Source organism: Atractosteus spatula, chromosome 6 (assembly GCF_055471065.1).
Source record: "Atractosteus spatula isolate fAtrSpa1 chromosome 6, fAtrSpa1.hap1, whole genome shotgun sequence".
NCBI lineage: Eukaryota > Metazoa > Chordata > Actinopteri > Semionotiformes > Lepisosteidae > Atractosteus > Atractosteus spatula.
In genome coordinates, this window is record NC_142711.1 from 56,179,595 (window position 1) to 56,200,105 (window position 20,511).

The following is a 20,511-nucleotide window of genomic DNA, read 5'->3' on the forward strand; positions in this document are numbered from 1 at the left end:
CCAGATGAAGGTTATGTGTAGACCACTCTGATTAACGTCACTGTGGTGCACATATGCAGAATGATGTGCTAATTGTTTTGTAAAAACATGTCGGTGATGGAGAGAGGTCGAAGTGTGATCACCTGGGTGGGAGCATCTAGTCGTTTCAGAACTCTGTAGTGATTGATGGCAACCTGATGGCTTGGCATTATGCTGCTCTTCCTGCAGGTTTTTCTTGATGTGACGACATTCCAGCAGGACAGTGCTCATGCAACTGGTGTAACAATGGCTTTCCTGTTAGAGAATGAGACATCTATGGCATTTGTGCCATGGATCCCTTATTCACTGAATATCTGTGAGATGAACTGGGATGACACATGGCATCAAGAATTCAGAGACCAGTGAACAGGCATATCCTTGTCCACACTCTATGAGAGGAATGGGGCAGAATCGCAAAGGACTGCAGCCTTACCCTGGTGCAAAGCACGTGTCACAGTTGTATCGTTTTTACCACTTTTGCAATTAGTCTGGGACTTTCACTGCAGACCCTCTATTGATGACAAAAGAGAATCAGCATAATCAATTAACCTACAGTGTGTCATCTCTGTTCAATAAAATGTCACTGCAACTGCTAAAAAGAAGATGAGCTGTCATTTTTCCAGATAACCTATTGCGGTTATAGATTGTTTTTTGATGCTCATTAAATTAAGATTAAATATAAAATATACTGTATTATTGATGACTGCTGCATGTAAAGACTTTGAAGGACAAACATGCAGCATATTTTTATTTTACATATTCCTTTACTTGTCTGGAACAGTAATTACCCAAATAACTTTTAGAATTAATGGAGAAATTTGAATCTCGATAACATCAAAATATTGCTAAATCCATTCCCATCAAACTCATCAGAAGACCAGTAAAGTAACCAAGATATAAGTTACTGCCTGATTAATTATAAAATATTCCCTGCGGGACAATAATGGTCATTCTACAGGTGATGCATTTAAAGCTTAAACTGATGTGCTATTGATCAAACTTTTAGTATCACAGAAGAGGTGTCATTTGACTTATAAGTAAAGTAAGTGGAGGTTTGAGAAATGCCTGGTTATGGTAACAAAAAGGAAACCCTATATTCCGCATCTGTGCTGGGTATCTCAAGTTTCATTACTTGTTAAGTATTTATTAATTTGGCAACAGGATAACATTTGACAAACTGGGATAGTTCCTTCTATCTGAAAATTACAGCATTTGCATTAGAGTCATATAAAATGAGTTTTTTAAGCTACTTTCTTTGAAGAAATTCCCTTTAAGCCTTCTAAGGCTAAATGGGTTATTGGACCACAACTTCAACAACATGATTAAATCCACATCAAAACACTTTTTGTTTTATACTAGTCTCACTTTCAGCATTTACACTACTATGATTTGTTGAAGGATTTCACTTTCCATAGATTTTTCGAGACTCAAAAAACATTGCAAGGGGCCATATTAAATATGGGTCTGTTGTTTGGCTTTTTTTAGATCAAGTGCCAAATGAATAATTGTGAAAGTTGCTTATGCTTTAAATTATTACATTGACTTGACTCACAGCCTGAGCTTTTGGAATCAAGCCTCAGGAAGCATTTAAACAATGCCAACAAATTATTCATTGTTTAAATTATACTAAATTAAACGAGCTATGTCATCTCGCCAAACCTACACAAAGTCACACAGGTGCACACCTTTCCTTATTTTCCCATTTATATTTCTAAACCATTTTTGAGATAGTGAGCTGTGGGTGTCTGGTAGTTTTGCCCTGCTATCAGATGTTTTATAAAGAAAGCAAGAGTGTCCACAAGCATGTTCTTCAGCCCAGTTAGTGCTGTCTCCTGTTTGGTAATCTATTGCAAATATAGCTACAATTTTGTAACTAAAATACACAAATGTATGGAATATTTTACAACTGTAAAATCGTGAAAAAATGTAATTTATAAAAAAAAACTCTGTATCCCTTTGCTTTAGTTTCTATAAACTGCAATTCTTATTATTGTCAAGCACCAATATTGTTAAATTATTAAATTCCAATCTCAAATCCCTCCCAGTCATGGGATCACTGGACAATTACAATACACAATTCTTGTATACTAGTCATAGACAAAAGTATTTGTGAAGCATTTTTTACTGTTAGTTTGATTTTATTTGTAAAGCTATTCCGATGATACCTTTAAGGTTTGTTGAACAATGATGAATATTCATCATATCCATCCAATAGACGGAGTCTATCCAGACAAGCAGTGGGCGCAAGGCAGGATACAAACCTGTACGGGACCCATTGTAGACACAGACTCACATCAGGATCAATTTTCCCCCAGAAACCAATTAACCTACAAGTATCTCTTCGGACTGTTTGAGACGAAACCACGCGAATACGGGAATATATACACAAATAACACCCCAGATCTGGAATTAAACCCGGGGCTCCAGTCCTGCGAGACAGCAGTGCTCACCACTGCGCCACCGTGACGCCCCGATTAATAACCAGTGAGCAGCAACAGGCAAGAGTCATCTACTCTAATAATATCAAAATATATAAACCTTTTGAATTGAAAATAGCTGAAGTGTTTGCCAGTTAAATGGACAGTTTCAAAAAGTAGGGGGGCATTTCTGTTTTTCTACACAAGACAGTTACTTCTGTAATGTTAATTTACGCAAAAGCAAAGAGAACGGGGCCATCACTTTTTCATTTGAATTGCTTACTAGCGGCACTGAGGCTGTCTCGTTAATTTCTAGCCCTTGAAGCCGAACAGTTTTGCGCTCAGTCAGTATTGTGTGTTGGTTTCTTTTCATTGTATACTCTAAACCATAATTAAAGCGTTACAAAGGATAAAAGTATCGTACAAAATACTCAAATATTAGTTTTCTATTAACGTTTGAAAACGACCTCACGGGCACAATATCGTATGAAGTAATAAAAAAACCTTAGACACAAGCTGAGATCACTCCTTTTAACTTTACTCTGGAAATATTATTTTCAACTATACAGCTATGAAAAGAAGAGCCGCAGCAATTATTCATTTCCTTGGAATGTCGCAACCCTTTCCACAATTCTCTGGGGTGGAAAAAAAAGTACCGAAACCATCCCTGAATTTAGTAGTCCGCCTCAAACATGTTTCTACCGCAATGCTTAGGTCACTGATTATTTCGAAACCATTATTTCTGGTGTGGAGCTTTGGGGTTCTATGAAATAAAAGGCAGAACATGGTCACCACATTTGCTCTATCGGGCTGTTTTAGGATACAAAGTAGTGTTTAAAAAAACCCCACAATATAATCTTAGGAAAAAGTGCTAAACACTTTTAATTCAGATGGACGACTTGTTCCTTTTTAGCACACAAAAAGGATACTACTTGTACTGTATATAGTAAGTAACTAAAAATCAGGAAGACATAAATCAAACTATTTTACACCTGCGCCTTACAAGAAAGATGATTGAAACAAATGCGTTAGCACGAAGGTCTTGTAGATCCAAAATAGTGCTGGATCCTTCATTTTCGAAATCTAAAATTAGTCCTTTACAGAAGAGAGAGAAGTTATCGTTTAATTCATTGACTTCTCTTGCTTTGCTTAACTCCTCCTCCTGCTTAGCAGAGTACTGAGATCATGTAGCCATGCCCCCTAGCTTGAAAGGCAAACCGCGTATCAGCTGGAGTAGTCTATGAAAACCCTCATCCAAGTCCGCTGGAGGGTTCAAAACCTGCTAGACTTCATTCAAATCTGAACCACGTATTACTTTTAGATTGCTATAAGTACACATTTAAGAAGAAATGTCTCACTCATGGGGATATGCAGCTAACAACGGTGAGGGTTTTCTATTAATCTTTCCTTTTTGAAATGTATTTTAAGAGTGTAAAGTTACAGTGTGTCAGAAAACTGAATGAAACATGCTTTAAATGTAATGATAAAACTTTGACATATTCTTTATGTGTTCATGTAGTAATACAGTATGTCAGTTATGCTTTGACGTGAGGGGCAATGGCAGGTATCCACAAAAGCCTCATTGTTTCTATTTTTATGGTCTATCTGGACAAGCTACTTGCCCCGTACTGAACATATCAGCAGCAAACATACATTAGTTGATGAAGAGAGATAATAACAGTTGTTCATTACGAGTCAAGTAAAAAGAAAACTTATTTTCTCATAAGATTCCATGTCTTTAAATGTGCAATTTCAATGTGCAGATTTCAAGATCATTTTCTCTTCTAAGTAAAGCAGATTAATACAAATCCTTTATTCTTAAAAAAAAAGCCTGTATTAAATGCATCCTAAGATAAAATATTAGAACTGTGTTTTGATGTACAATTAATTAAATAAAGATTTTTCTTCCTTTTTATTACAGGACCAGACAAATGGCATGAGAAATTTCCAATTGCTCAAGGACCCAGGCAGTCTCCCATAGACATTGTGCCCTCCCAGGCACAGCACGACCCAGATTTGAAGCCACTCCGTATCGTTTATGATCCCAGCACATCCAAAGGGATTTTGAACAATGGACATTCCTTCCAAGTTGACTTTGCGGATGAAAACGACAGCTCAAGTTAGTACTTTTTTGAATAATTAAAAAACATACAGTATAACCACTATTTTTGGTATATTCAGCATTTGACATTAAATATTAATGGCAGAGTGATACAGAAAAATAATGCCTCTTAAAATATAAACAAGGACATATGGCCATAATGTACATCATATGTCATATGCACATCAATAACATTTCTCTGTTACATCAAAATAATTTATTTTACATTAGCGCTTTGACAGTGAAAAAGTGCAAAGTGACACTCGGTAAAATGAAAGTCAGTTCAAGCCCAAACTTTTCAGTTTTGAGTTTCAAAGATAATTATTATTTTCTAATTAATTATCATATGAATGGATAGTAAAATATGAAACTGTGTGCACCCATATAGTATTTACCAGGATATTGAGATCTAGGTTTTGCACAAAGAACATTGTAATTATAATGTAATTTTGAAAGTCTGTAGAATTAAATTTTCTAGGATAAAAGTATTTTATATATATTTATATATCCTACCGCCGATATGCGATACACATGGTACATGTGAAAGAGGTCATAGTAATGGGTCTTTTTGGCATTGAGAACCTAGTTAATGATTAATTTTCTTGCGGCTCTTTGGTTTCCTTGGGAAAGTGCCTAGGTGCCTAGCAGAGTACTGAGAATAAACTGATTATTAGTCAGATAGCCCACCAATGAGCCACTATGAATATAGTTCAAAACAGTTCAGCCTCTATACTAAATAATAACTAATTTTATTAGGCTAAAATGGTTTATGAACTGCTTTCAATAAGATACAGTTTAAAATAACAATTTATAAATCTTATTTGAAAACTGTTGGCATAAAGAAATAAATATTTTTATCTTAAAGCTGATATTGTGACCCACAACTAGAATTAGAGGGTCTTTTAAATTTTACTGCTCTAATGGAGAAATGATCAATTCTAAAATATTATGTTGTGCTTCCAGTTTCTTTTTCATACTGTGCCACATTAACATTCTTGTTCGGTTGTTAATCTATAAATTATTTTATTAGTTTACTGCTAATTTGCAGACCTTATCTGTTGCACTGATATAATAAATTGTAAAGTGATAATTTTGAAAATTCATTAATCCCTTCCAATATTTCCTTCCAATATGCCAACTTTTTTGTTTAGGATTGGTATGCAAGTATGTTTTTCCAGATTCTTGATACCAAGGAATTAAAAAATGTCTGATTTTAATCTTGTTGGTTGAATAGTTATTGATTCTATAATAATACATGTGCAAAGAGATGTAAAAATAACAATTAAAATGACATATAGCTTATGTGTGTGTTTTCTGAGAAAGGTAACATTTAAACCATCTAGTGATTGGTTTATCTGATAAATAGACAACAGGATGTCGGATTTGAGTGGCTACACTGCTCTTCTAACATACCACCTAGTTGGACTAAAGGTCATTTGAAACACAATTACCTACTGTACATTCATTTACCATTTCCTCTCTTGGGAACCACACTTACTGTACATAGAATTACAATGTTTAGCCACTCTTCAGAGTTTTTCCCTTTCATGAAATGGAGCAAGGATTCCTATGATGACCCTGCTATGAAAAAAAAGCTTAGTTTACTTAGTAACCATCCACAGATAATCCATTCTTTATCTAAGAACTCTTTGTTGTTCATGAACAGGACACTGTTCAAGATATAAAGAAACTAAATTGAAAAAGTAAGAAAACCCCTACTTCAGTCAATAGAAAGAAATGAATATTTTGAAGACTGGTATTTTCAGTGGCAAAGATCATTTTTTCATACTGTGGAGAGATTCTAGATGAGAAAAACAAGTGGCACACTGCTAACACAAGCATAGAAATACACCTTTCATATGCTACTGCCCTCCTTAATTGCAGAGATAATTTGGTTCTAAGGCTTTGCTCACTAATCAGACCACTAAAGTATTTTAGTTCAGCTTGTTGATATTTCTAATAAAGCAATGAATACCTGACGACCTTGAGATGACATTGCTTAGGAGTTATTTTCAACACAGCACTTCAGAAAAGAAGCACGATCACCAGGCTGCATGGAAATGAGAACAGTCTTGACTTAAAATTCTGTGTTTACACAAAATAGCACAGTGATGACAAATGTTCCTGTTACATCTCCCACTTACATCCAGCAAGCTTAGAACAATTTGTACAATTATGCAAATTTGTTACAAGTACTGATATTAATATATCTAGGCCTTATTTATTACATTTACAGGCAAAATGTTACATTTTGTTAGTATCATCATCCAAATATGTCCTGTAGAATGATTCATTGTTGGGCACCATTGAGAGAAGTGGCTTTGTAACTCTGAAGGATCAACAGGTCTGGCTACAAAATAATACTAACACTGACACAATGTAAAGGATTAAATATGTTTTAGTTTTGTTGATAGAATAATACACAGCATGTTTTACAGTGTTGTTTTCCAAAATTATTAACAATTAAAAAAATTGATGAGTGAAAATAAGAAGAGACAGCCTCTCATTTGCTTAACTTTCAAATTGGGTTGTGCTTGGATATGCCATCAATTTTTTGGGACTGCTAAAAATTAAAGGACTACTGTAATCTAGTAACACTGCCAATTAAGTAGGAACTGTGTTAGTATTTATCGGTTATGGAAGACAAGTAAACTGTTTTTTTAATCTCATTATTGACATTTTGCCAACATTTGTCTTCCTTTTTAAAAAAAATAACTTACAAGCCAAATACGTTTTTTAAGTTTCAGTGTATTCATCTGAAATCCAAACATCCATCCATTTTCTAACTGCTTTATCCAATGCATGGTGGCAGGGGAGCCGGAGTCTATCCTGGCAAACAACATACGCCAGGATACGTCAGGATACAACCTGGACAATATGCCAGTCCATCGCAGAGCACACAAGAACACAACCACGGAAACACCCACACCAGGGCCGGTACCATTACTGTACCATACCAGTATGTCTTTGTACTGTGGAAGGAAAATGAAGCACCTACAGTATATGAAAGCCAGCAAACATGGAGCCAACATATAGACTTCACACAGATAGCATTCCAGAAACTGAACCCACACCCCCAACACTCCATAATTGTGCCACTGTGCCACCCATAATCCAAACATTTCTTCTGTAAATATGCCTGTTCAGATCAACCCAGATAACATGTAAACCAGGGTTAGCAATTCATGGGTCACTGATTTGGTTTTGCTTTCACATTTGTATTTTGTCAACAGCACTGCAAGGAGGACCGATTTCCGGCGTTTACAGGCTGCGTCAGTTCCACTTCCATTGGGGTGCTAGCGATGAAAGAGGATCAGAGCACACTGTGGGGGGAGTGAAGTATGCAGCTGAGGTATTGCACCACTTCATTGTATAAGATGGTTTACACTTTTCAAAAAGAAGAAGTAACTTCTTGCGTTCTCACACAGGAGGCCTGGTATTAAACGTGTTCTAAATTTGTCCTTTATGGATATGAATCTACATCACAAAAAAACCCTTTGTGCAAAATGTCACCCCATAGATGCATGGAGACTGAGTTACTCATTTAAGACTTGTGTTTTTCAGCACAGGGAAATTCATACATAGGAGGGAGGCATGGTGTGAAAACTAAAATTTCCTGTTGTTGTACTTTGCCGGCTGTAATTTTTGGCCAGCAGTCAAGATATAGTGTATTAAAAGTTTTTTTTTGTAAAAGTGAGATTTGACAATAGTATGGATAAGGTAACTAATATTCTCACAGCTAAGGAGCTGAAGTTTAATTGGGGAGCTCCCAAATGAAAATCATATTATTTCCATTTGAATATAATGCACTGACTTCCTAAAATGTGATGCAGGTCTCTGTAGTTTTAAATGCATGTGAAGATTATTTTAAGTAATGTGATGTGTGTCAAAGTCTGGTCTTTAGTGTTTCACCACATAAACAATTTATTTATAAATGCTTTAAACAATTTTATTTTGAAACATTTTATCATGCTGTGTTTTAATTTCTAATTAAACCTACAACTCATAAACTGGAGCTCTCTGAATTTTAGCATGGGTCTGTACAATGCCTTATCTATGCTTGATGGTAATGTATATACAGAATGTTTACATATATTTGTGTATCTACAGTGAAAGTTGGTAGGGTGTTCTGACCCAGAGATCAAACATGGTTTGTCAGAAAACCAGACAAGCATCCTACCACGTGCTCAAAAAGACTTGGCCATTTGGCAGTGAGGCAGTTTTTTCCTACATGTACTCATTGACTTGCACTAAAACCCATTTCACTGCAATATCAATAGTGAGCTCCAATACCTTGAATAATGTATTTTCATCATAGACATTTCTTAAGTTCATAAAACATTGTATGCAAGAAATGTGTAATTTTTGTAAAAAATCTGTTGTTTAAGGTATGATGGGTTATTAAACCTTTATAATATTTTAGTTTAGCTGTTGTAATTCTAAATTTATTTGCAGCTTCATCTGGTTCACTGGAATGCTGGGAAATACGCAAGCTTTGGAGATGCTGCAAAGGCACCAGATGGGTTGGCTGTTGTCGGTGTTTTCCTCAAGGTCTGTTTATTTATTATTTTATTGATTCTTTTAGAGAGAAACCATAGAAATCCTTGCAGGGTTTTGTACATTCTTATGTCCCGTCAAAGCTGAAAAGTACTTAAGAGGTACTTTGAGTAGTTGGTGATCTGATTAATTCATACAGTGATCTTAGACACTGTGGTTAGGTAACTCGTTAGAGTCCCACCAGTAAAGAAATGCCTCTAGTATTGATTCATACTTTTCATTAACACACTGACAAAAATTCTAAGATGATTACTTTTGGATTATTGATTATGGATTTTTCCAGACATGGCCCTATGTAGAAGGAAATGTTTCCTGATTTTAGTCCTTGATTTTTTTTTTCTGAAATAGTCCCTTAGTTTGATTTTGTCAGCATGTATCAGGATACAGTAGTTCAAATAGGTAGATGCATCAGCATGTGTAGGCTGCCAAGGAACAAGTAATAGGTTTATTCCATGCTGAAAAGAGAAAAAAAAGAAACACAACGTTTCTGTGGAGCCTTCTTCGGGTGTGGATACATCTGAAACAATAGCAAAATCTGAAGAGCCTGGAAGTATGTTCTTATATGTCCACTCATTAAATTCTGCTAACTTATTCTCAATCCATAGCCAGTTAAAAAAAAGGGAATGCCAACAATTTCTTTGATGTCAACTTAGGTGTTATGTTGCCTAGAGCTGGGAGTGTGACTGAGAAGTGATGATTGAATTCCAATTGGGGATGAGCTTCACATGACACAAATGCATTAAGTGAACTGATGCATAAAAGACCTGTACCTGCTTTGGATATATGAATTATGGTAGTAACTTTATGGATGCTATAGATAACTAGTTATGTAGAAGAGCTACTAAAAGATTATAAAGACCCACAGACCAGGTTAAGATTGTTACTTTTCATTATTATAGGAGAAAGAATGAGCTGCCCCCTGCTTATCATAAGATTTTATTAAAGCCTCCGCAGAGTATTGAAGTAACAGTAATGAATACTTAAAGTAGTTCTTAAAGCTCAATAATTACATTAAACCATGAGCAAATAAGTACGATCCATGAAGAATGCATTGTTCTTTTGCAGTAATCCAACTGTAATGACAATGTCAGCGGGCTGCTGAAGAATGGATTAAGAATTTACAACAAGTATAGATTATAGCAATAAGTATAGCAGCAGTTAGATTGATAGATTGATATGATATGCAGCAGTCAAGATAAAAGCTTGGAGTTCTTTAAAAAACATTTATGACAGACATTGCATATTGACACTTTCAAGTTTAAGAAGGAAAATGTCCTTCTATGGTGGGGAATAATTCTATTATTATCATGACCTCTATTACCAAATGTTCTTTTCAGATTGGCGCCGCCAGTCCTAACCTGCAGAAGGTCCTCGATGCCCTTGATGCGATTAAGACAAAGGTCAGAAAAACACAATCAAGATCTTTTACAAACTGTTAATGCACTATAGCAAGAATTCCTTTCCACATCTCCAATTAACATCAAAACAGCTCGTTTTATATAAGAAGCCTTTTAAGACCATTGTAACCCATTGTGACATTCATTTTGTATCTGATGTAATCAGACTAAGAGCAAAATAACTATGGCACATTAAAGCATTCTGGCATTATGAAAGTAAATACCCTGAATTATAAATTAAATGAGCAGAAATACAGGCCCAAATGTTGGAGATAAATTATTTTGGGAATTATTATTTTTATTTTCTTAAAAGCAAAATATATTTGTCAATAAAATAATCACAGCTCTGAATAAGTTGCCTTTTTACTTTAGGGGAAGCAAACTCCTTTCCCACAATTTGACCCCAAGATTCTACTTCCTTCCTCTCTGGACTTCTGGACATATGAGGGGTCTCTGACAACCCCACCCCTGCTGGAGAGTGTCACCTGGATCGTCCTCAAAGAGCCCATCACTGTCAGCTCAGAACAGGTACTTTAGCTTACAGTATTGGGGTCACACAGTAGGAGTGAAAACTAGACTTCCAGTTAAACTGGCCCATTGATAAAGCAATTTATACCTGTCTTATCATTATTTACAACCATGATGATATCTTCCTTACGGGTTGCCTACCTCGAAATCTTAATAGATAATTGACAGTTCTACTCCTTTTCTTTCTTTAAAAACGTAATGCTTGATGTTTTTGTCAGTTAACAACTGCTATTCACTGGAGGAATAGCAAAATCCATGTGTAAATCAAATTTTCAAAGCTTACTTTATATATGTATTATATATATATAATATATATATATTTGTACTATAAAGACACCCAGATAATACTAATACGGAATTGTCTGGAAGGTCATTCACTGTAGAACAAGGAATCTTCAACTTTTCTACTCCAGTTTCATCAATGCAACAATAAGCTTTTTTAAAGTAAATTTATAATAATAATAATAAACTTTATTTTATATAGCGCCTTTAAAGGTGGTTTCTCAAAGCGCTTAAATTTAGCCTGTTAAAGAATGCATGTATTGAAAAATGCATACGTGGAGAAAAAAAAACCTATCCATTTTCCAAAAATGATGTGGCATTTGTCAAAAACAAGGGCATTTATTTTGGTAGATGCTTATAAATGGCTCCTTCAAAACTGGTTTAAAATATGGAACAATAGCACAGACAGCATGACTGAAAAACATCAGCAGGTAAACCCACAATTGAAACAAACATTATATTTTTCTTTTGCAGAGTATAGCAAAAGATCCTAATTTTGTGTGTTTTAATGCAGGCGTCACTGGCTTCAGCACGTAGCATAGTAATTTTTGGTTGGACTAATGTGAAGGTTGCTTTATAATGGTGCAATCATGCTTCCTGTAATTAAGACTGAAGCTCTTCTTAGTACTGCTACAGTTCTAAACCTGCACCCATGCAGTCATTTGCAAGGTTAGCTAAATTCACACTTAGTTAAGGTTATCACACCAATGTGTCACAATTGAAGCCACACTTGGTGAATCATCCCAGAACAAGGCTTTGCAACTAAATTAAGATGATAACAAATGTATGTTAATTAGTGTTAATACCTCTTAAGACTAAAACATGAACCTGTTGAAATGTAGTCACTTTGCAGCTATTATTCCTAAGGTCATTAGATTACTACACCATAGACTTAGGTTGTGCTTAAATTATGGATTCAAGGGGCACATGGCTAATGCAGTTTCTGTAAAACTTAATTGATACTCTTGCACTTTATTCAATTTTCATGTACACAAAAGTAAATAAAAATGATGGTGTTATCCAGAATGAAAGCGTATTGAATTGATTGGGGTATGTAAAATACTGTTTCAATTTGCATTTTGTGTTATCTTCAGATTTTTTTTTAAAGAAAACTGTAAGTAAAACAGAAAAACCTAAAGCATAATACCTGCAACCCTCATGAGCAAAAACAGACTGAAAATGTATGCGTGGCAAAAACTATAATAAAGGATCTTGAAGAAATAATTATAATAATGCTTTCTTGGGTATAAAAGATCTGAGGCATTCACACTACATGAAGTTGAAAAGCAACATTAGTATTGTGAAACTGTAGTGTTTTTAGTTCTTGGGGCATGACACACAACAAGTGCCCACACAGATATCTCTGACCTGCAGCAGTTTGAAAGTTTGAATTCATGTATGTGTCAGTACTGATTAGGATCGTCTTTGGTGTCTGACAGAAAATGTAAAGGATACCACTAAGGTGTCTAATAATAGCAGTGCAGTTTTAAGAACCAAATAATTCTTCTGACTGACTCGTGTGTTCACTTGGACTGCCTTTGCTTCAGGATCTTGATAGCTCGGATGTAGATGACAAAAAGGGACAGATATATAATGCTTATGCTATGATATAAATAACTATATTTCACCTTGAGTTGATAGCTGTGTACAAAGCATGCATATTAGAACTTTCAATACCTGCTTGTGTGCTCCTTGGATTGTATGCATTACATTATCAGAGCCATTGAAAATAAAGTATGCTATATCACTAATACAAATAAAGTAACTAATGACTCAAAATAAATGTACTCAAGTCACCACACTTCCAATGGTACCATCTAAAGCAGTTAATAAGCAACCAAATGAACACACACATACACATCCACATAAATGGAATGATCAGAAAAGGGAAAGATAATTGAAGGAAGAATCTGTTTAATAAATATATTTAAACATCTTACACAGTCTGTGATGTATTAGTTGATTGTCTACCTTCATACACTGTGGTTATTATATGAAATTGTTAAGAGAGAAGTTTTGTGTTGCTAAAATAAGGCTACAAAAGTATACAAAATAAGTATACAAAAAAATTAAAATGTTAACATTCTTAAAAAATGGAAATAGACAACAGGTAACTTGATCAATATTAATACGTAGTTCTATATGCACACCAATGACCTGTGGAAAAAGCGCAATGCTAAATGCATGATAAGGATGATGGCCTTTAGTAATGCTCACCCACTCTAGAAAGCCATGACAAAAATTGCTGCTATCCTCAGCTGCCCCTGGGTAATTTATCAGTGTCATTCTGGGAAAAATGGTGAACCATGCTGCCTAGATTACTTGATTGTACCTTTAAAGTATTCTTAAAGAATGGTATTTAGAATATGTAAAATTATGAACCTTACCAAATTAAGTTGTCAAATACTAGTTTTGCTTGTAGCTGTTAATAATAGGTCCTTCTATATAGGATTTATCAGTGAGTAAAATTGTCGCAGACGTCAAATGCAAATGGGAAATCCATGGAATATATTTGTACTGTTTTGTGAGGGAAGGTAACATTCAAAGAAATTTAGACTTGTGCAGGCAGTAACCGTAACCTTTTACCAGATGCTGTTTTTATGTTACTTAAAGGACACTTATCGACCTCTAATATGAGCAAGGGAATCAAATTCGCTTTATCCCTCCATTGGGTATATCAGATGAACTAAATTTAGAATACGGCAACTTATCCTTTAAATCTGATACCACATAGTTTAACTATGGACTAGCACCACCTCACCATTGCAGTGCACTAGCAGGACAGTGGCACCAATATTATAGATAGATAGATAATACTTTATTAATCCCGTAGGGAAATTATAGATTATACATAGTTATGATTATACATGGTTATAACAAATTCTTGGTGTTTTAATAAAGATAAAATTAACAAAATGTTTTTAGATTTTTTAGAATTCATATATAAACAATAAAACAAATAAAACATTGGTGTAAAAGTATCTTTAAAATACAAAACAATAAGTATTCCTGTTTGAGTATATTACCTATAGTAATCACTAAGATTTGTTTAAAGATATGCCAGAAGTGGGGACAAAGTTAGGATCAATTCCAGTTCCACCTATTTATATCCCATTCCTTTGAATCAAATTCCAGTTCAATTCAAATTCCCGTGCATGGCTCAATGGATTTGTGTAGTTAAACACTATAACTTGCATTCATGTAATTTGTACATTACTCTGTGATGGCTCTTAATCATATTGTAATGAAACGGCCGACATACAGGTTGTATGAGCTGGTTGCAGGGTGGTGACGGCACCGCCTTCCCCTGTGCATAACAGGGATGTTGGTCGCCCGGGCTGAAGAAGGTCTTCTTTAGCTCAGCCACCAAAACCCCTGTTGAGCAACGCTGGAGACCCGGGTTCGAGGCCATGCAGTGGAGGGACGAACTGGGGTGGGGAGCAGCAAGGGCACAAGCCCAAGAACCCGAATTTGTTACATTGGTGTCAGGAGTGGGATGGGATTGCTCTTCGCCGAGGCCAGCGAATTAAGTGGGGGAGAGTAAAGAATACACCCCTGTGCTAAACAGGGATCTTGGCCGCCCAGGCTGAGGAAGGTCTTCTTTAGCTCTGCCGGCAAGACCCCTGTTGAGCGACGCTGGAGAGCTGGGTTCGCGCCCATGTGGTGAGGGAGGAACTGGGGCGGGAGCGGCGAGGGCACAAGCCCAAGAACCCGAATTCGCTACAATATTGAAATACAAAGTTCTGCATTGATATTAATGGTGAATGTTATATATTTTAAATATGCACTTGAGTCCAAGAAATACTAGAAAAAATGGTCTTCAGGTATATAATAGTGTTCACTAAGTAAAAAAAACACATAACCTTCCAAAACAGCATTAGCATAAGTTTATGATTTTATGTTAATTCAGTGTTTGTATCCAAACTTTAACAACAGGGTATAATCTGATCATCTTTATCTATTCAAATTTCATATTTATTAAATTATACTTTTCTTGCCTGCCTTGCTAAAAAGTCTCTCTACAGGATCTGATGAGGTATTTATACCAAAATATCTGCAGGTAGAAAGGAATCTGGTTCTTGTTTTGTTCGCAGTAGCAAGTTGATCTGTATCCTCTGACAGGAATGGTAGGCACATGTGAGTAGGTATTTCATCACAGCTGTTATGCCTGTTCCTGTATGAAATGCACTTTTGTATGTTTTTTGTTTTTTTGCTGGTGGTGATGTTAAATCCCTGTATACTGTAGGTATATATGTATTGTGTCCTGGGATTGATGCCTGACTGAAGCAATTTCTATGTGGAGTTTTCTGAAATTAATTAGTTTTTTCTATAGTTTGTACTTCAGTTATTTGCCACCTAGATGACATCTGGCTAGATTAATAATGTCTCTAAATTGTCTATGTACACACACCCAGAGATGAACTGGCAGCCTGCCCAGAATGTAAGCTTGGTTTTAGTCTTATGCTTCCAGGATATACTCTGAGTTACCCTGAACTTTACCAGGAATAAATGGTTTTCTGATAATGATGTAAAGTATATACATGCATTTGTGTTTATATATTTCATGCTCTCTAGAATTGTTATATTTATTCTATGCTTACAAAGAGCAGAATGTTAAATTTGTTTAGAATTATTGACACATATCATTGAATTTTCCTTTGTATAAAAGGGCAGATTTTGAACTCGTGTAGTCTTTTTTAGGGTGTTTAAATCTGCTTGTTTGGAACTTGAAATACTTTTACCCTGTCTTGTTCCTATCTCAAAACCATAAACTACACCGGTGGACCATGTGTAGTTGCAAATAGGAGTTTCCAAAGGGATTTTATTGCAAGTACACACCCAGTTCTTAATGGAGCAATAGTATGTCCATGTCTGGTTAGATCAGTACAATTTGAGGTGCAATATAATACAATACAATAAAATCTTGAAGAGCTTTGTTACAGAAAACAGTTAAATCTTACATATTAAGATTTCAATCAAATTAAGAACTTGAAGCAGACATATTACAAGTACAAGTGGGGGACATCAAGTAACTAATCATATTCTGATTGCACATAAGCATCTCTTTGATTCACAATTTTATCGCCACTGAAATGATACTGTGTAAAAATACCTTGGTTTGCAAATAATGAGTGTGATGCCAAAATAATAAATATAAAAGTGTGTCCAAAATACATTTTAATCAATTGAAAATATCACATAAGAAAAAAATAAATATTTTAAACAGATTAAAAGATAACAACACACCTGAAGAAGGCTCCACGGCCGAAACGTTGTGTTCTCTTTCTTCTTTTTTTCAGCATGGAATAAACCTATTACTTGTTCCTTTGCAGCCTACGCATGCTGACGCAGCTATCCACCTGAACTACTTAAAAGATAACAAGTCATATTCAGAGAAAAAAAAAACATTCTAAAAACGTTTAGTACTGTATGCGGCTTCTTTTTGGCTGCACACGATGGAGAATCAATTGCTGGCTACGACTCTTCTTCCTACTTTTTGAAAGTTTTCAAATGAGCATGCGCTCTTTTTAACTTATGTAAGAAGAGTGTTCTCCATGTTTATGTTGGTGAATCGTTCAAACGAGACAGGTTATCCCGTTATTACAGCAGGGAAGGGGCTCACTGTAGCTGTGCTGATGTGTTTCCACAGATGGCGAAATTCCGCAGTCTCCTGTTCACCGCAGAGGGTGAGACCGCTTGCTGCATGGTGGACAACTACCGCCCACCCCAGCCCCTCAAGGGAAGGAAGGTCCGAGCCTCCTTCAAATGAGAAAAGCACCGTTCCAGAAAACATTGCAACCAGCAAAAATGACGCTTCGTCAGAGTTGTATAGTATCTACAGCAATCCATCCCCTATAGAGATGATATTTGTCATTGAACCTCAGCAATTATTCTACTGGAGTTTCTTTTCTCTTATATAAATTATATAAATCTGCATAGTACATGCACCTATTTTTAGTTTAGAAAAATGATTCGCTACTATCTGCCACTGCCAAATAGACATATTGGTTAAATATTACAAGTAAATATATAGTGATCTAAATATATATATGTTAGAATTTTTTTAATTATTAAGAATTATGTATAAGAATATGTATTACTTAACAAAAGTCTGAGAATGAGATTATGCAATTGATGCCAAGCATATACAGTAGGTTCTTAATCCGATCTATCAGCTTCCATTGGAAAAAAATAAAATGCTATATGTACATCAAATAAACCCTATAAAAACATCAAAAGAGAAACATTACAGGCAGCACAAATGAAGCATTACCATGTGTATAGGGGGAGGAGAAGCACTTTATCCTTTCAGTCCATAATCCCTATCTCCCTGTATCAGGATCACGGCAGCTTAATGGAATTTGACATTCAGTGCAATCACAGCTGATTGAGCCTGAAAGCCCTTCTAGCATCTACTAACCCACATATGTAGTCACTGCTGAATCCTTTATAAACTGAATTTCGTCAACTTTGTAGATCTGTTTGACTGCACGTAGGCAGCTAGTACTTCAGCATGTACCATTTTGTAGTATGCACTGTTGTTATTGCAGCTATTGAATGCCTTGTTAACGTTTTTAAAATCAGGAATTGTGCAAACTGGCACTCTTGTATTAGGGAGCCAATCTAGAATTCTTGCTACCAGCAATGACAAGCACATAGCCTTACTGAAAAATCATGTTTTTAATCTGTTTTTATGATGCAAAGTGTTTCTGAAGTACAGCAAATAAAGGGACAGTAAATTAATGGGTTAGGTATTTCATGCTTTAAAGTTTATTTGATAACAAAGAATTGTCAGATCAATGTCTTAATCATGAACAACTCCTACTTGAAAACTCTTACTTAGCAATATTGTTACATACTATAAATTTAGTTTTGTAACCTGATTAATTTTAAAAGTTTGCAATAAAATATGTATTTTATCATTTGTATGCTTCCATTGTCATAATTTCACTCTACATCATTAAACTGTAATTATGTCAATTAAGCATTAACTTAAAACATAGTAAACATGACTTTGTATTGTACAACTTTCACTTTATTAAATATAATAAAATACCTAGGGATCCTAATGCAAAAAAGGTGCACAAATGGGCATATACAGATAATGTTTTTGTTAATGTGGCTTTGTCTGCTAACCTAAACCCTAAAAGTAACTTATCACTTATATAATAAGATGTAATATAGATATAATGTATCTATCCAGAAAATGACAATCATTTTGTAGCAGGTGCACCAATGCTTTATTGAACAGGCATGATATAGGTAAATTCAGTATGCTGGTTAACATGGACTGCCATTAATAGAAGATCTACTGTGAAAATATATTGTGTGGCCGTTCATGCTGTACATCTGTGATACATGTTTTAAACTATCTTATATAGGCTTGCATATATAAGATAGTTCATAGTGAATTTCTATCCCATTCCTCTTGTGGTGCCTGAACAAGATTATTGTTGTGCTGATGGACACCAGGGAGCATTGAGGCCCTGTCTGGTCATTTGGCTGCAAACAATGACTGTTTAGCTGCCTGCTGACAGCTGAACTGTTGATGTGTGGGTTGCTGTGATCTTGGGCTGCTGATGCAATGGAACAGGTGGCATGAAAATGACTATGAAAATGGTTGAGATTTTCTTGATAAGCAGGATATATTGATTTCTGTCCATGTTCTTCTGTCTTAATTTTCAGTTGCCTTGTTAATCAACAAGTTGAAAAGACTTATCATCTGTGTCCCATCGTCTTTATCAGTCATGAGGCCATTAAGTGCAATTATCCAGCAGTCAAAGTCACTTCAGTGTATCACTGTCAGTCATGAATGATTAAAATTAAGTGAAACACTCATCCAAACAGTAGTTATACAGTTCGTACAGTAGTTACATATCATACAGTAGTTACACATCATATAGTTAGTTTAACCCTGCCAGAAGAGCATTTCCAAAAATTTAACTACAGAGGGTGTGAATAAATGTAACTTTTTTGTTTTTCCTATTATCTATGACTTTGCTGTGTTCAGTGTTGTTAAGACTGCTACAGTATGTGACATCAGATTTGTTAAGCAAGAGACACTATCCAATCTGTAAATTTTTCTGTTAATTGATGTGTATTGTTCATATTTCATCAGGGGTATGAATGAATTTAAAAGGTATTGTATACAAAACAATACTTTTCAGATATTTATTGTGTGAAACCATGATTTTCAGCATCCAAAAGGACATTGCACATGCAGTTGAGATATAGTTGTAAAAACTTGGCACCTGCCAAACATACTCAAGAAGGAACAAAAGGGACATGTAGAATGAAGATTTGTAGAACAAATCACAAATCCATCAGACTTCAGAAAAAGCAATAACCAAAAGATTTGTCCTCTTGTGAGATACGGACTAAAGCTTAGTTTCTGCAGGAAGTAAGTCTTGAGAACCTGAACTTTGCTCAAAACTCTCTAAACATCAACAATAGAAGACCACAAGAAAAGAAAAAGTGGTTGTTTGCAGCAGTTTCATACTGGAAATTATTGCGGGTATGCTGTGTGGTTGTGTTCTAAAATAGATGCAGGTTTGTTTCCTGCAAGTTGCCAAAGTAAATAAATTATTCTCTGCAAGGGCATGCTCTGAATCAGGGGAGGAAATTGCCAGCAAATCCAGCATTTCTTTCTCATGGATGGCATCTTTGTTAGACTCAGAGGCATGTTTTGTCCAAACCAAGTGCTACAAATGTAAAGTGTCATGAAATATTTATTTTAACTCTAATGCCTCTTATCTGTTCTAGTAGCTTACATAACACTCCGCTCCCTTATGCTTTTACCTGCTAAACATTCACAAGCGGGCTGATAAAGAAGGTCATAGCCACTGAAATAAATGGTTAAGGAAAACCAGATTGATATACCATTCTATTTAAAGGTCCAGAAACATTAACCAATGATTTGTGGGAGCATGAAAAAATCATCTTCATGACGATGATTTCATCATGAAAAAAACTTTGTTAGAATTTTGAAATTGCCCAAGTATTTCTGAAGAATTTCATATTCATAGGACTTCCACTGAAGAAGATGCAATCAGATAAGCCTGGGGTTTTACATATCAAATAGCCTGAAAAGAGAGCCTTATAAGTTAGGTTAGACAATAATCAAATAGGACAAAAAATATTGTAGCGAAGTCTCTGTATTTTTCCTATCGTTTTGAACGTATAGCTTTTGGAACTTTAAAAAGACCTGTTT

The 20,511-nt window shown here is 35.3% G+C and overlaps 2 protein-coding genes across 2 annotated transcripts in view; one reads left to right on the top strand and one right to left on the bottom strand.

Moving 5' to 3' along the window:
- Window positions 1-2,370, bottom strand: part of rbis (ribosomal biogenesis factor) — a 7,631-nt gene extending 5,261 nt beyond the window's left edge. Inside the window, exon 1 of the mRNA XM_088918485.1 lies at window positions 123-2,370. The gene's annotated coding sequence lies outside the window, so the exon portion shown is untranslated. The remainder of the gene's footprint in view (window positions 1-122) is intronic.
- LOC148833082 (carbonic anhydrase-like) lies at window positions 2,258-18,225 on the top strand. The gene is made up of 7 exons (XM_088918484.1): window positions 2,258-3,818; window positions 4,357-4,554; window positions 7,770-7,888; window positions 8,992-9,087; window positions 10,431-10,493; window positions 10,863-11,018; window positions 16,951-18,225. Exons 1-7 carry the CDS (start codon window positions 3,785-3,787, stop codon window positions 17,068-17,070), a joined length of 786 nt encoding a protein of 261 aa, XP_088774610.1. The 5' UTR covers window positions 2,258-3,784; the 3' UTR covers window positions 17,071-18,225.
- Window positions 18,226-20,511: the final 2,286 nt, after the last annotated feature.

What these genes read in the sequence shown, in the direction of transcription:
- LOC148833082 (XM_088918484.1), top strand. Translation starts at nt 3,785, where the DNA reads ATGTCTCACTCATGGGGATATGCAGCTAACAACG. An exon ending in GGATGAAAACGACAGCTCAA is followed by an intron (nt 4,555 to 7,769) that starts GTTAGTACTTTT and finishes TTTTGTCAACAG; the next exon opens with CACTGCAAGGAGGACCGATT. An exon ending in TTGATGCGATTAAGACAAAG is followed by an intron (nt 10,494 to 10,862) that starts GTCAGAAAAACA and finishes TTTTTACTTTAG; the next exon opens with GGGAAGCAAACTCCTTTCCC.